This window comes from Rattus norvegicus, chromosome 18 (assembly GCF_021556685.1).
Source record: "Rattus norvegicus strain SHRSP/BbbUtx chromosome 18, alternate assembly SHRSP_T2T, whole genome shotgun sequence".
Classification (NCBI taxonomy): Eukaryota; Metazoa; Chordata; class Mammalia; order Rodentia; family Muridae; genus Rattus; species Rattus norvegicus.
The window spans coordinates 31,195,001-31,210,157 of NC_141551.1; the positions used below are offsets into that span (position 1 = coordinate 31,195,001).

Genomic DNA, 15,157 nt, shown 5'->3' on the forward strand with positions numbered 1-15,157 from the left:
TTATGAACCCAGTTGGGCCAAAGTCAGAACCAATGTTCTGCTTATAGATACAGCGGAGTCCCTGTCAGATCAGCGACATTTAGGCCAAGTTAAAGAATATGCAGCTGTTAATTATTAGTAATCCAGTCACGATGTCATCGGGAAATTCAAACTGATGAGAGTAGACATCAAACCGCATGTGCATGTGTGTGCCCACACATGTGTCTGAGACGGGACAAAGGCTGATGGAAAAGTTAAGGATGTGGCGGTGCAGTAGTGTGGAGCAGTTCTGGTTTACAGATCAGAACATCAGTGCTAAACTGTATTTTATGAGTTCTAGGGCATCTTGTTTGATGTGGGTTCCATTTCTTAACATAATCTTATCTGTTTACAAAACTAGGTAGTCAAGTGAATGTACAAGTCTAATAAACTAGGCTTAGCAGGGTTATCCCAAACCTCTGTTTGGCTCTGCAGCATAGAAATGCTGTGTACACTTGAGAATCGAAGATACACTGATAAATAGAGCATTTTCTGTGTGAGCTGTAAGGCTTTTTAGTTTAATATCAGTATGAAGGGGGTTTTCTTGCTTTTAAAAAAAATTAGAGATTGCAGCAGCATAGGGAAAGCTGATCTGACTATTGAGGGGGTCTTTGCCATCAAAAAAGAATTGCAGTTAATAGAAGTTGGTAGGATTTATTTTTTGGCTATCTGGAAATTTCCTTGCATTTTTCTTTTTCTTCTGTGTTCCACTTTCCTAGGAACCACTCTCACTTTCTAGCTGACCTGGTAGATCATCTATGTACTGGGACTTTCTCTCCCAGTTGCCAAGTTCTTTCCAATTTTCCAAACCTTTGTTGATGTTTCTGGGGTAAGGAAGTGGTTTTTGTCCAAGATGAAATTCATCTATGTTTTGAAGGAAGCAATGTTCACAGGCCTGCTTTTAAAACATTGAAGCTCAGAGTCTGTCTTGTTACCAGAATTCAGTGCACAATAGCGATTCTTTTCCCCAGACCTCTGACCACCATGTCTGTTGCCTGTAGTTTTAGAAACAGGAGCTGCAATCAAGTTACCAGCCCGTCCCTGCTCCCTTTGTTCCTCCAGGCTTAGTTCCTGGGATCCACCACCTTTGGCCCAGTTTCTCTTTCCTACCTGGAGGGGTCCCATTACCAGGCCACTCCTGAGGCCCTTGAACCTGCTTTAGAACTTGCCTCTAGGCACAGTTGCTGGGTGCAGATACCTCCAGCCTGGAAATGTGTGTCCTTATCGATTTATTATTTCCGTCTCTCCCTCTGCCCTAAACTTAGTGGCTTGCATCAGCTAGCTCCAGCTAGTATCCCTGGCCCCTGCCCATAGTGGAGGCTGTAGGCTGTAGATGCCCTGAGACCTTTTATGTCTGCTGCTTTCTCTTTCCTCCAAAGCACTGCAGAAAAGCTCCTCTGTCTTTCCCTGCATCTCCTTTTCTTCTTGGGACCCATAAATCCCACCTGTACCTTCTGCCCAGCGATTGGCTTCCAGCCTTCTTTATTGACAAATCAAGAAGTAATTAGAGAACTAGACTTTAGTATCAGCATCTCACCTTACACATGCCTTTGAAATGACACTTTGAAACACTTCTCTCAAAACAAAGTAAAGGATTCCACCGACCCCAGAGTGACAGCCATAAATATTTTGGAAAGTTTCTTAAGCACAAAAAGGTAATTCCCTGCCTGACAAGTAATTCCCAATGGCTTCATTCTGAGCACTTCATGAATGGTAATCCATCCCCTACACATGAAAGATGCCCAGTGTCCTTAGTCATCTGATACAAAACAGAATCACGGTGGGAAAACTCTGACCCTACCCAGGTAGCTGTCATAAGGAGACAATAACTGGTATCCACTGATGTCCCCAGCACTCAAACTGACTCAGCCCTGCATGCTATGCACATTGTATTGGTGGATAACCAAACTAGGGGTTGAGTTTTTGCGGATGTCTGGCCTCTTTATTGCTACTTAGAAACCAGTTTTCTGCTCAGAAAATTGTCCCTGTGGGTTGTTTCATTTTCCAAGTGGCACTGGAAGGCACTGAAGCAGATGGAGAACCTGTTGACCCCACTCATGTGCTACAGAGAGAGGCTCTCCTGCTTCCGGGTCTAGCTTAGGTAGCTTTGTTCTCAGCTGTTTAAAGCTGGGTTACTTCTCTTTCCTTCATTTTCTTTTCAAGTTTCTGCTTTTTCTACTCACCAGAACAGGATTATTTTTAATTCCAAGTTATATTTAAAGCAATTTGGTGATCTGGCCCCTGGAGCAAGTCTCTACATGCTAACTTGGCAACTTTGGTCATATTTAGCTTTTCCAATCCTCAGTCTTTTCATCTGTAATGTGGGGCTGATAACACTATCATTCAAGAGAATTTGCTGACATTACAAGACATAATCTAGGTAAACCACTTATCCATTATTTTCAAAGCACTTTACATTTGCTTTCCGTAGCCGACTGTAAGCAGTTATTCCTGTGACTGTAACTGGAAGGAGTCCGTTATTCTGTACTGCCATTTCTTAAGTTTGCTTTCAGTGTGTAAGCCGTACAGTAAGCCTATTTGCACATGCACAGCCTGACCATACTTCTCTTATTCTTTCAGCCGCACAGTTGGACAGCATCGGCTTCAGCATAATAAGGAAATGCATCCATGCGGTGGAAACCAGAGGTAAAGTAGCCTACCAGATGGACAGATGGCGTTGTTCTCTTGGAAGGCCATGCATCTGTGAGGCAGAGGACCTGCTACCTGCTACTTGCTGCTTCTGATTTTAAGTAACTCATTAACTCCGCTGGTGCCAGTACCAGTGTTTCTGCAGGTCACCTTGGTCTCAAGCAGGGGTTCTCCATCCATTTCATGTCACTCCGGTCTCTGGTTGATCACAAGACTGTCTTATATGTATACTGATAGAACTCTTAGGTTTATGGAAGCCAGTTCTTGAACCTCAGTTATCATTAAAATAATTGAAAATACAGTCGCAGCAGAGTGGTAGATGCGCTTCTGTGTTAACAACTTCCTTCACAGCTTTAGTGGCGGCTCTTATAGCAAGTACAGTCTGGGAAGCTCGCCATTGTGATCATTCTGTAACAGTGTAAGGAGTTATGAGAATATTTGACCATGCTGCAGGTACTGCTAATACCTCTGTGGTTTAACATTCATGAGGGAAAGAAATGCACAATGTCAGTGACAGTGAAAATAAAGGCTCTTTTCTCATCTGGTTCATAGACCCTGGACTCTCTCCAGGGATCATGTTAGAGTCTATGGACCCCAGTCAGAACCTCTGTTCTGCAGGCCTGGGCCTGAGAACCATGACAGACAGAGAAGGAAGGGGCTAGCTGCTTCCTCCTCATTGATGTCTGAGATCTGTTGGAGCGGGGCATGAGATGGAGAGGCGGGGTTACTGTGGTCTATCACAAACCAGAATCTTCAGTTCTGGCATTGTAGGGTTTTCAGTGTCCCGGTCCATTGTGGCCCTGAGAAAAGCTACTAACTATCTTCATCTAAACCAAGGGAATGAGTCTATTTATTCTCCAGCCTTCTGGCTACTTTTTATTTATTTGAAAAAATTCTGACTTTTAAAGCAGAGTTATAACCTTACTACTGGTGAAATAGAAAGGGAGAGGGGTATACACATATACAAACACACAGAGACACACATGCACACATACATACATACATGCACAGACAGACAGATGCACACAGACACAAAGACACACACACACACCACACACACACACTCATACATACAAACACATACACACAGACACACAGACACACACACATACAAACACACACACAGACACACTCACAGACACACACACACACACACACACACACACACACACACACACACACACACACAGAGGCAGGCTGGGAACCACAGAACATCTTAAGTTCCTGTGCCCATGTGTCCTATGAGGCTTCTTCCAAAGGAGTTATTTTAAAGTAGAGAAGCAGGTCTGTATGTGTGTGTGTTTGTTTAGTTTTGTTTTTAATGTTTAATTATTTCTTCTTGGTTTCTTTCATCAAAAAATTAAGACATGTTCACAATGATTGTATATAAAACATACCCAGAAAGTGCCGGGATCAATAATTGGAAATTGATCCTGGAATATAAGGGAGTTGGTTGTATTGAGCCAAAAATCAGGAACCAATCAAATGCCTCAAAATTTGGCTAACTCAAGAGTGATTCGCTTGTGCAATAAAATCTTATGAATCAGTAAAAGTAGATTTTTTTTCCTCATCCCATATTTACATGCGTTTAGTGAAAAATGCAGTTCAAAACAAACAGCTGTCCTGCCCGAGCCCCTTCTGTGTGTCCTAAGAGGACTTCCTTTGCGCAGATCTCAGTGTATCAGCAGTAGCTTGCCGCTATCTTTTACTCTCTTCTTTTGATTTTCTGTTTGCCTTAGCTGTAAAGCCTATGTTTTTAAAGAGTTTATATTTCCAAAGTAATTTTAAAGAGCAGGTTTGGTTTTATTAAAAGAAAAGGGTAAAATCAGTGTAACCCTGGTGTTCAGAAAGCTGAGATTTGAGAGCTGAGAGTTTAAGGCTAGCTTGGGCTACAGAGTAAGGCACTGTCTCAAAAGGACTTAGAAGGAAAGCAGAAGAGAAGAGGGAGTAAGGCACTGTCTCAAAAGGACTTAGAAGGAAAGCGGAAGAGAAGAGGGAGTAAGGCACTCTCTCAAAAGGACTTACAGGGAGAGGGAGAACAACACCGAGAATAGTTAGCACAGGCAAAGGCAGAAGCACATACAGACAAACCAGTGTACTTGCTTAAGGTGGGCTGTGTGTTTGTCCTTTTGAGCAGCACAAACCAAGAGGGAAACCTAGTCACCTAAAACTCTTCTCAGGGTCTACGTTCACTATAAACCAGTAGCTTGTAAAGCTCATAGGCCACCATAAGCAGTTCTGAATGTGATGTACACCCAAGTACTAGAAGGTGTTATTAACTCTCACAATAAGAGGTTCACAGGGGAACTGGAGAGGAAGCACAGTAGTTCCTGACAGGTTCCAGATGGGATGGACTTGGGCCAACAAGAAAACCATTTTCAGTCACTCAGTCTAAATTGTTCCCTGTTGGAGCTGAGGGGATAGATCATTAGTAGAGCATGAAGCCTTGAGTTTGAAACCAAAACCCAAGTCAAAATGCTAGGCATGGTGACACACAGTTGTGATCTCAGTACTGGAGAAGCAGAAACAAGATCTGTGGGCTCACTGGCCACCCAGTGAAACCAGATTGATGAACCCCAGGCCAAGGAGAGACCGTGTGTCAAAGGAGGTTGATGGCATTCTGAAGAAAATCAGGTCGTCCTCTAGTCACCATATGCATGCACACACATGCGGGTCCACACACACAAACAGGCATAGACCACACGCATCCGTCCACACATCACATCCATGCTTTCTTCTGTAAGTGGTACAGTGGCACTCTAACCCACATGTGTCAGTAAAGGGACACTCTGTAGTTTGACGTCTGTGTGTGTAACTACGTCACAGTAAACACCTTCGCTCTAACTGTGATGGATTCTCTGATTTCTCCATCTTGACAAGCATTCCCTAAGATGGAGAACGTCCTGACCCTTCAGTATTTTTAAGTTGTGTGTAAAAATAGATGCAAAGTTATCTATCTTCTTCTGTGCATGATTTTTTTAAAGTCATGCCACTTTGGATTTTTGAATGTAAGAATTGGTTAAATACTACATCTTTAAAGTAACGTATTTTGCATCTTTAAAAATCTTCATCTGCTGCCTTTGGCAAGAGAGGGGGGAAGTTTCTTTCCTGCCAACGACCTGGCTAAGGCGAGGGCTGGAGCTGAGCTGAGTGGCAGGGAACTTTAATTACAGCAGCTTTTAGAGGGAGAGAGAAAATGAAGGAAAAACAGACGAGCATTTGGCCTTCCTTGTTGGCCTGACTGGTGTTCTGATGTTCATCTAATTAAATCATCATCTTTCCTCTTCTCAGGGATCAATGAACAGGGACTCTACCGAATCGTGGGGGTCAACTCCAGAGTGCAGAAGTTGCTGAGTGTCCTGATGGGTGAGTTCAGCATGGCTCTGTCAGGCGTGTCCCTTGGGCAGCTTCCTCCAAGCTTTCTAGGTAGCCTCTGGGTTAGGAATGAGGGTATACGAATGCCCAGACCCAACAGCCTGCCCTGCTTGCTAGTCGTGGCTGTGGGCATGAACAGGAGAGGCTCTGAGTGGGCCTTGGTGAGATTAAAATAAAATGGCGGTACCAAGCATCAAGCACTTCAGACTGACTCAGCATCCAGGCCAAGGGCTGCTTGGTCACTCGTGTCACTCACCCTCCCTGCTCTGTTGTTAATAGCTCACGACTCCGTCTGTCCTCTTTTAAGACTGAACATACCCCATGCCCAAGAAAGGGCATCTTTCTAGCCTGAGAGGACCTCAGGGTCTCAGGTTCCTGATACCTAGAGTGTCATGTAACCTTCAGATAAAATGTATATATGCAGATCAAACTCAAGGTCCCTCTTGCTTCTAGACCTCAAGCCATCACTTGATCAGAAGAGCCTCCTCTATCCCTGGCTGATGTATAAATAGAAAGCCACTACCTCCAAATGTGCAGTGTTTGAATCAAAATCCACGAGCCAAAGTTGCCTAGGCTGCAGAGATCCTGTATTTTTAGCTATGCAGCCAGCTCCAGTGAGTCACATGGATCTAAATGGCAAACAGATCAAATTTCATAGATCAGTGGCTGTTGTCCATGTCCACAAAAGCCGTAGCCTGGTACTTGGGAAGATTAACTCTCATTCTGGCTCTAATGTGGCATTTCAGGCGAGGGCCTTTCTCTTGTGTTTGTCACTTCTTTGTCATTCCAGTTTCTGAAAATAGCTTTTGTATGTGTAGAAGTCTATTCCTTTATATGGTCCAGAATGAGGTCCTCACTGTGCAGTCAAGACTCCTCGGTATCATGAGTTACACTGAGAGCCGCTATGGGAGAGCATGGTGTATGGGAGGCTCATCTACACTCACTTCCCATGTGTGATGAGGTCCTATTATTTTAAAATTTTTGAAATAATTGTGAGAGACAAATGCCATTGTAAGAAACAATGTGAATGGATCTTCCATACCCTTTACCCAGACTCCTCCAATTTTAGTATATGTGCTGCCGAAGCGAGCACATCCAGATTCCTCCAATTAGCATCTTACCAGGCTGTGTTTCAGAACCATGGCTAAGATACTGGTTATCGATACAACCCAAATGCAGAGAATTTTTACTCCCATAGTGGTCTTGGGTTCCTTTCTATGTCTACTCCCTGCCTTACCTCCTCACACACACAGTCTCTAACCCTGGTGACCAAGAGTTCTTTTTTTTTTTTTTTAATTTTGTCACCTTGAAATCACTTGTTATATAAATGGAATAATAGAGTATATGATTTGAGGGTTGGTTCTCTTTTTTAAAATGTCCTTAATTATTTCTAGATTTGATCAACTCATATGTATCATTGCTCATTGATTTCCTTAACTGCTAAGTAATATTGCATTGTATGGGCGTACCACACTTTAGCCATTCACCTGCTGCAGGACTGACATGGTGTTAGCACTTAATATGACCGACCTGAATCTGCAGCTGGAATAGCGAAGGAGAGAGAGGAATTCAGATTGTGTACAGATGAGCAATAGCACGGGCAGAGGCAGGCTACAGGGTAAAGGCAGAGGCTATTACTGCTGTGGGGCTTGTTCTTTAATATCCGAGAGAGTGACCTGGGGCTGAAAGAGGCCAGTTAGTGCTGAAAAGCTAACATAGCCCTTTCTGCTGACAAACCTAAGTACTGTGCTCAAAAGCTTAGGAGCCTTTTTTCCTCCCAAAGGAGATAATGTGCTCTTAAGAGTTTAAGTGGTAGAGATCCATGCACCATGGAAAGAGTCAGGAATAGGGTTTAGAATAGTTCACAGAATAAAAGGCACTTGCTTATGTGGCTGGTCCGTCCATGAAGGCAGCTGTGTGTAGGATCCAGAGACTCTCGTGCCATCCTTCCTGTGAGCCTTTTTCCTTCCCGTCTTCCTTCTAGTCTCTCATCATCTGTGTCCTTTGCTGGCCTTGGCCTTGCTCTCTCTGGGAGTGTCCCAGAGAGACCCAGGCACTGCAGTCATTGGAGCTTGCATCATTCAGAAGAATGTCTTTCGGGTGACAGTTTTGGCAAAAGGCCACAGGGAGGGCTTTGATTGGCCAGTATGGACCAGTCACATGATAAACTTCTCGATTTGGAGCCAATCACATTGTCCTCAGCAGATGGATGCACATGGCCTGGAGCTCATGCCTATGTGTGGGCCTGAGAGTAGGGATAAGGCTGGCCCGTGGAAACTTGTGGACAGACAGGGCAGGATTCTTGATGAGAAACGGGGGGAGTGATTTCCTGAAGTAGTGGTTGTTGTGTTAATGAAGTGTGACCAGCACAGCAGCAGCAGATTAGATTCTAGCACGAGGGGAACAGCATAACAGGATATGGCACACGTATGTGGTCATGAACGGGCCCTGGAAGATGGCAATAGGTGAGGCAGAGAATACCTCATCTAGGGCTAGATCAAAGAGCTGTGACATAGTAGCCAGTATTTTATGTATAGAGAGAGTACCAAGATGGAGCTTCAAATAGAATTCAAAGATGGCAAGGTAAGGTGACACCATTGAAAAGAAACACTGTGTTTTAGAAGACTGCTAGTCTAAGGAGATCCACTTTAGACAATGAGATGTTCTGAAAGGCGGTGGTTCTAACCACTGTTCTCCACAGCCCCTCCAAGAAGGAATTGCTCTTGATCTCTTCCTTAGTCATCCTAGATATAGAGGAAAGTCGTCATGACTATCTGGAGAATGTCCTGAAAGAGTAACAGCGAGTGGCTGACAGTCACAAGGTCAGCTCTTCTGCCAAGAGGACATTCCAGATAGACGGGAATATAAATGGTCCTCCTGGGTACAGCTGACTACAGTGTAAGGTTGAGCCCAATGCCAAGAATGCGACCTGTGAGTGTCTGTCAGTCAAGGGAACCTAGTCCTCTTGCCGTTGTCAGCCAGTGCACCCGGGCTGCCTCCCTTCCCTCTTCCCTCTATTATAGCATCCTTATCAAGTCTTGGGGCCACTGCTGGGCTGGCCTAGCCAATGGTATAGAATATAATGTGCCACAGACCACAAACCCCTCAGGGCTCAGAGTGAAGCACATACTCACTCCCGTCTGCTCTCCCACTTTTCATACCGAGCTCCAAGTGGATTCCCATTGCTTTCCCTTGTCCCAGTGCTCTCCTACGTGGATTTGTGTGCTTTGCTATTACAAACATGGCCTGGGATTAAAACCAGACACTAACTTCAGCCGCTAGTTCATTTCTTATATTCTTACTTCACTGCACACTGTAGGCGGGATGGGGAATGAGAGCCAATGTGTTGAGAGTACCTTTGTTTTACTGATTAGAGTTCCTTAAGAAAGCTTATTAGAATTCCTCATAGCCTCTGCAGTGTCCCATGCACTTCATGCTGGTGTCCTGCCAAGAGCCACCGTGGTTACTTCCTAGCAACAGAGGTTAATAAATAGTCTTTGGATAGTTAAAAAGACTCAGAAAAACTTGCAGATTCTCTGAAACAGAATATGTGTACTGTCCCGCCACCCCAAACTACTAAGTGAAGACAAATGTTTCCAAACACCACATATGCAAACAACCCCCCAAACTCCCCCTACATACATACATTCTTGCTGGTTACATGTCTGTTTCTCTTCCTTTCCATCTCTGTATATTTTTTTAAATTAAGGTACACTTTGTGTGTGTGTGTGTGTGTGTGTGTGTGTGTGTGTGTGTGTGCTTGCGCACACACACGTACACACACGCATGTATATGTGTATAGGGAGGAAAGCGAACAGCATGCAAGTTTACGTTTTCTTCTAATATGTTTGTCCCAGGTAGGTACTCAGGTTGTCAGGTTTAGAGGCAAGTACAATGCATTGAGCCATTTTGTCCTCTACCTCCTTCTGTATATTTTAAGTAATCTAATTCCCTTCTTTGTTTAAAAAATTGTGAGTGGTTATTGGTGAAATTTTACAAAAATACGAAAATCATAGAGAAGAAAATAAGAGTCCTTTAGAGTAGAGACAACCTTTGCTTTATTGTGTATGAGGCCTTTTACTCATACATATATACCATCTATACCAGCACATAGTAAGAAAACATGGCATACTGTGTAATACTATTACATCATGGGACAGGCATGCTCTAGGCTTTCTAGCAGGCTGTATTCACACAACACTCTGTTGTCTTTTCCCATGTTAAGTCCTCCTGTGACATTGCTCTTGCAGGTACACTTCTTGTAGATGCACCAGTGCCCCCGAATCAGCGTCCTGCCCTTGTGAAGTTCAGACGGGAGTCCCGAGAGGCAGGGGAGCGCAGCAGAGCATGCACCTTGGGAGTAGACACCCTGCTAATTCTTCTCACTTTAGACGCATCGTTCCAATGGCCTGCTCCTTGGTCTCCTGCTCCTTATAATAGCCTGGCCCACATAGAACTGGGAGCATGAGATGAGAAGATGCAGGAGCGTGCGTTGCTGAGTTAGAGTCTGCACACGCTGAGAAACGCTCGTAGCCCTGTGTTCTTACAGCCTGCCTTACAGTGTTGAGTTGCTGGGTCAGGCTCTGCATCTGCTTCAGCCTCTACCTGCTGTTGCCAAGCTCACTGTCACAAGTGTAAACAGCCACACTCTGTGGCACTTGTTTTCTGTGTGAATAATATATGTCAAAGGTGTATTTCCCTCTTGTTAAGTTGGGTATTTTGAACATGTTTATTGTTGCTGACTGAAGAAGTTTTTATTTTGCCTGCTTTTATTTTTAGCATTGTTTTATTGTTTTTAATTGTTTGATATAAACGTTTTACATTTGGAACCTGCATTAGCAGCATTTTCATCCAAGTTTTCTTGTCCTGCAAGATTTCATGTCCTAAGCATTTGTTTCTCTTTTTCTTTTTTTCCTCATTTTAAAGTTTTATGAAGCCAATCTCTCATTCCTTATTCTTGATGAGAGTTATATGTTAAGAGACTCTCCTCATTCCAAGGTTTTAAAAACATTTTGCCTTTCTTAACATCATCTGTGGACTGGCAACACAGCTCAGCCAAGGAAGGTACTTGCTGCCAAGTCTGATGACCTGAAATTGATCCCCTGAACATGCATAGTGGAAAGAAAGGATCAACTCCCACAAGCTGTCTTCTGAACTCTATACATGTTTAACAGCACATGTGTGTGTGTGTGTATGTGTGTGTATGTGTGTGTATGTGTGTGTATGTGTGTGTATGTGTGTATGTGTGTATGTGTATGTATGTGTGTGTATGTATGTGTGTATGTATGTGTGTGTATGTATGTGTGTGTATGTGTGTGTATGTGTGTGTATGTGTGTGTATATGTGTGTATGTGTTTATGTGTATGTATGTGTGTGTGTGTGAGTAAGAGTTGGATTATATTCATACAAAGTTAAACACTCCTTTTCCTCAAATATGTATATTGTTGATTGATAACTACAGACAGAGAAACCTTTCTACTCTCAACTACTTTAAATATCATCTATTAGTACTTCTAATAGTGACTGGGTCCTTGAGGGAGCTTATAGAGGTGGACTTTCTAAAGAACAAATCCCTGTTTCACTTTGTTGTTTGTAAACCTGACACATGGACCTGAGCCCTTTCTTTGGGGTTTTGCTGTTCCCCTTATTCTTGGTGTCCTCAGAAAGTTATCAGGCTTGCTCCCTGAATCTACATCATTCACTTAAACTTTGGCTAATTCCTGCTGGGTTCTTGTCATTAGCAGCATAGTTTTGTGGTTGAATTGTCAGTGTCTTCAATGTATTCGGCTTCTGTTTGCTCCGTCAGCCATCACCATCTCTATCTCATTCCGTTCCTCAGGTTGGCAGCTCATTTCATGATGTCCACCTTTTCTTTGATGAATTCCCTTTACATTATAGAGTAGATACTTCCGATGCTTTGCTCTCTGTATTCTATACCCGAAGTGCACAGACTTCCACAGGAAGTTTAAATCTCGTTGCTGCTGCCTTCACTCTGAATAGATCCTCCTTGGTCTGAGGTCCCTTCCCTGAGTCTTGTTTCAGAGTCACTCTCTTCTATGACATCGAAGGATGGTTGTACGCGGTGCCAGCCAAATCTCAGTCAGTCATAAATCCTTTATCTTATATGGCTCTGCAGTCCTGAATAATTCCTCCTGGTCCCACTCTGCGTAAGATCTTGGAAGAACTGGAGAGTGTAACTGTGAATCCGAAGTCTGCGGGTCTTTTCCTGTGTCTTTGCTGATTCTTCAAGGATAGCCTCCTGCCTCTTTTCTGTGTTTGTTTTGTTTTGTTATTGGGTCTCTCATGTAGCTAGGCTGATATCAAACTTCCTACATGCACACATATGCGCCCACACATACACACATGCATTAGGGCCTTCTCCGAGCCCCAGCTCTGGCAACAGAAGAATGTTAACTAAAAGGCTTCTGTGCTGTGCTGTTGAAGCCTCCCATCCCTTTCTTCTATGTGTCTTTATTAATGTTTAACTATGATAGCAAAGAAATGTAAATTCAGCACTGCTGTTTTCTCTTCCTGTGTTGTGAATATCACTCTGTGTTAGAATTACAGAGAGCACAAGGGAGGTGGTAAAGAGTATTGCTTTAAACCAGCAGATCACAGGCAGTGTTCTTCCCTCTGACTCCGGCCATGAACTAGCATGCCCTGTCTCTCTGGAACCTTGAAGGTCTGCATTCCATTCTTCTGTGTTCTCATTTCCCACACATTTGCACACATTGTCATAAATAAAAGCAGCTGAGGACTTCTTCCTGAAGAATACCACAGGACCAGGTGATTCTTCATGCTGACCTCTGTGACCTGAAGTGTACACCATAATGAGTGTATCCCAGAGAAAGCAGGGGACTGAGAGCCAAGAAGAGGGTACTGTCGTGACCCTGAGTTCCCACAGAGGGGAGATCACTGATGGAGGCTCCTCTTCCCCCACTCTGGCACCCGTTACCACCCTGCCTATAAGGATACTGCAAGAACCAATGAAACAGCCCCAAGGCAGTAAAAACATTCCTGCCCCAAAACACAAATGGTTGTGGGAGTTTTGGGTTCTTAGATGTGACATATAGGAAGTTGCTAAATTTTGTAACTTTTATAGTCAGAAAACAGAGTAACCAACTTTGTTTCGCAAATTGCCAAGTATTAATTCTAGTCTTGGCGAAATGACCTGGGGGTTGAACGAAGTCTGATATACAAGGAGTGTAGTATGCAGAGAGAAACTGGTTTCCTCTAAGTTGTTACAGAGATGGAGAACAGGAAGGGCTCAGGAGGAGTTGATAGTTTACAAGCATAATTCGCTTTTGCCCTAAGACTGGGTGGCATTTTGAAAGGTAGATATTTATATCGGCACAACAGACACAAGATCCCAGAAACAGAAGCAGCACATACTTGAATCTTGGTTAAAGGGTTCCAGATAATTAAGTGGAGAATGGAGACTTTTACTATGTACTATGGCACAATTTGGTATTCAAATAGGGAGGATGAAATGAGGTCTCTCCTAACACCCTATGTGAAAAGTATCTTGAAAGGTATCCTAAGAGCAGACACTGTAAACCCTCTAATGGAAAACACAGAAGAAATCTCTCTGTGACCTTGTTTTTAAAGAGCTTTCTTAACTAGAACACAAGAACTATTAAAGGAAAGTATGTTAAATTGAACTTCAGTTAAATAAAGCTTCTCTCTAAAAAGATACTATTCATGGTGGACTTACTGGTGCAACCTGTAAACCCTAGCTATTTGGAAATGTGAAGCAGGAATATGACAAGTTCAAGGCCAGTTTGAGCCACTTGGTATGACTCTGTTTTAAGATTAAAAAATACAAGAAAGACAGGAGGTATAACTCAGTGGTATAAATTTGCCTAACATCTATGAGGGCTGGAAGTCAATCCACATAGTACTATAGACAATGTTATTTTTTTTCAAAAAGGAAAGAAAAGTTATAGATCTAAAGGAAGTATTTATAAAAATATATTTATAATCAGTGATTTGTTGCTATAATTATTTTAAAACTATTCTTATGATAGCACTCCAATTTAAAATAGACAAAAATATTGAGAATGTTTGATTAAAGAAAATAGACAAAGGAAAAAATACTGCATTTGAAGATGGCTCACACCACCATTGTATGTATGAAGAGACAGTTGACTCGTAGGACAGCTGAAGTTGAAGTGACTTACTGACTGATGTGTCCTGTGTCAGGAGGCACGAGTGGCCCATGCTCTCACATTCTGTCAGTGGGAATGCAAACAGCCCTGACAGTTTGGAAGGCAATTTGACCATTTCATCTAAAGGAAAACATTCTCATCACTGGTCTCTTCTTGTAGATTTTGACCTAGTCTTGCCTGTGAATGCAGCATTTACCGAAGAGATAAAAATATAGTCTGTAGAAAGCCTCTGTGCAAATGTTTGTAGAGGCTTTATTCATAGCAGCTACAACGGGAAAGCACCCAAATGTCCATCATCCCGAGAATGGATAAACAAATTCTGGCACACCCAGAACGCTGACTACAACTCAGTAATAAAAGGATTAAACTACTGTACTTGTAACAATGTGGCTGGATTTCAGAAGTCTTATGCTGTGGGCAACTGTTGCCAGGGGTGCAGGTAGCAGAAGAGGACTGAGTGTAATGGTACATCCAGGGTTCTGGGGTGTGGGAGCATCTGGCTCCTGGGGGGCAGCTCCTCCCCTATCTACACATTTCAGAAAGCATAGGACTGTACAGGTGTAGAACTGTTAAGTATGCCTCAGTAATATTTGGTCAACACTCACACGCAGAAGCAGAATTGTGTGCTGCATTGGTTCTCCCTGTCAAAATGCAAATTCAGATGTTGACATAACTTAAAAGACAAGCAAAGAGACAAACAGACAAATCAGCAAACCTCTCTGACTGGTAAGGATCATAGTCTGACTGCATGCTGTTTCGAGGGTATGAGACGTACCCACTCAGCTGTAAACCTTGAGAACAGCCGGAGTAGTGTTTGCAGAAACTTAAAGCTCAAGGTTCCAACTATGATTTCTTTAAAAGATGACATGAAGTCAAGAATAGTGTCGTGTATATGTAACATGAAGTACTCAGGAGTCCATATAGTCATGTGTGGATGTGGGGTAGTT

General features: G+C 43.1%; 1 protein-coding gene across 1 annotated transcript in view; it reads left to right on the plus strand.

The window, feature by feature from the left end:
• Window positions 1-15,157, plus strand: part of Arhgap26 (Rho GTPase activating protein 26) — a gene marked incomplete at its 5' end in the record, with an annotated part of 285,967 nt that overhangs the window by 121,900 nt on the left and 148,910 nt on the right. Inside the window, 2 exon segments of the mRNA NM_001395140.1 lie at window positions 2,599-2,664; window positions 5,959-6,033. Coding sequence (NP_001382069.1) covers window positions 2,599-2,664; window positions 5,959-6,033 — 141 coding nt within the window.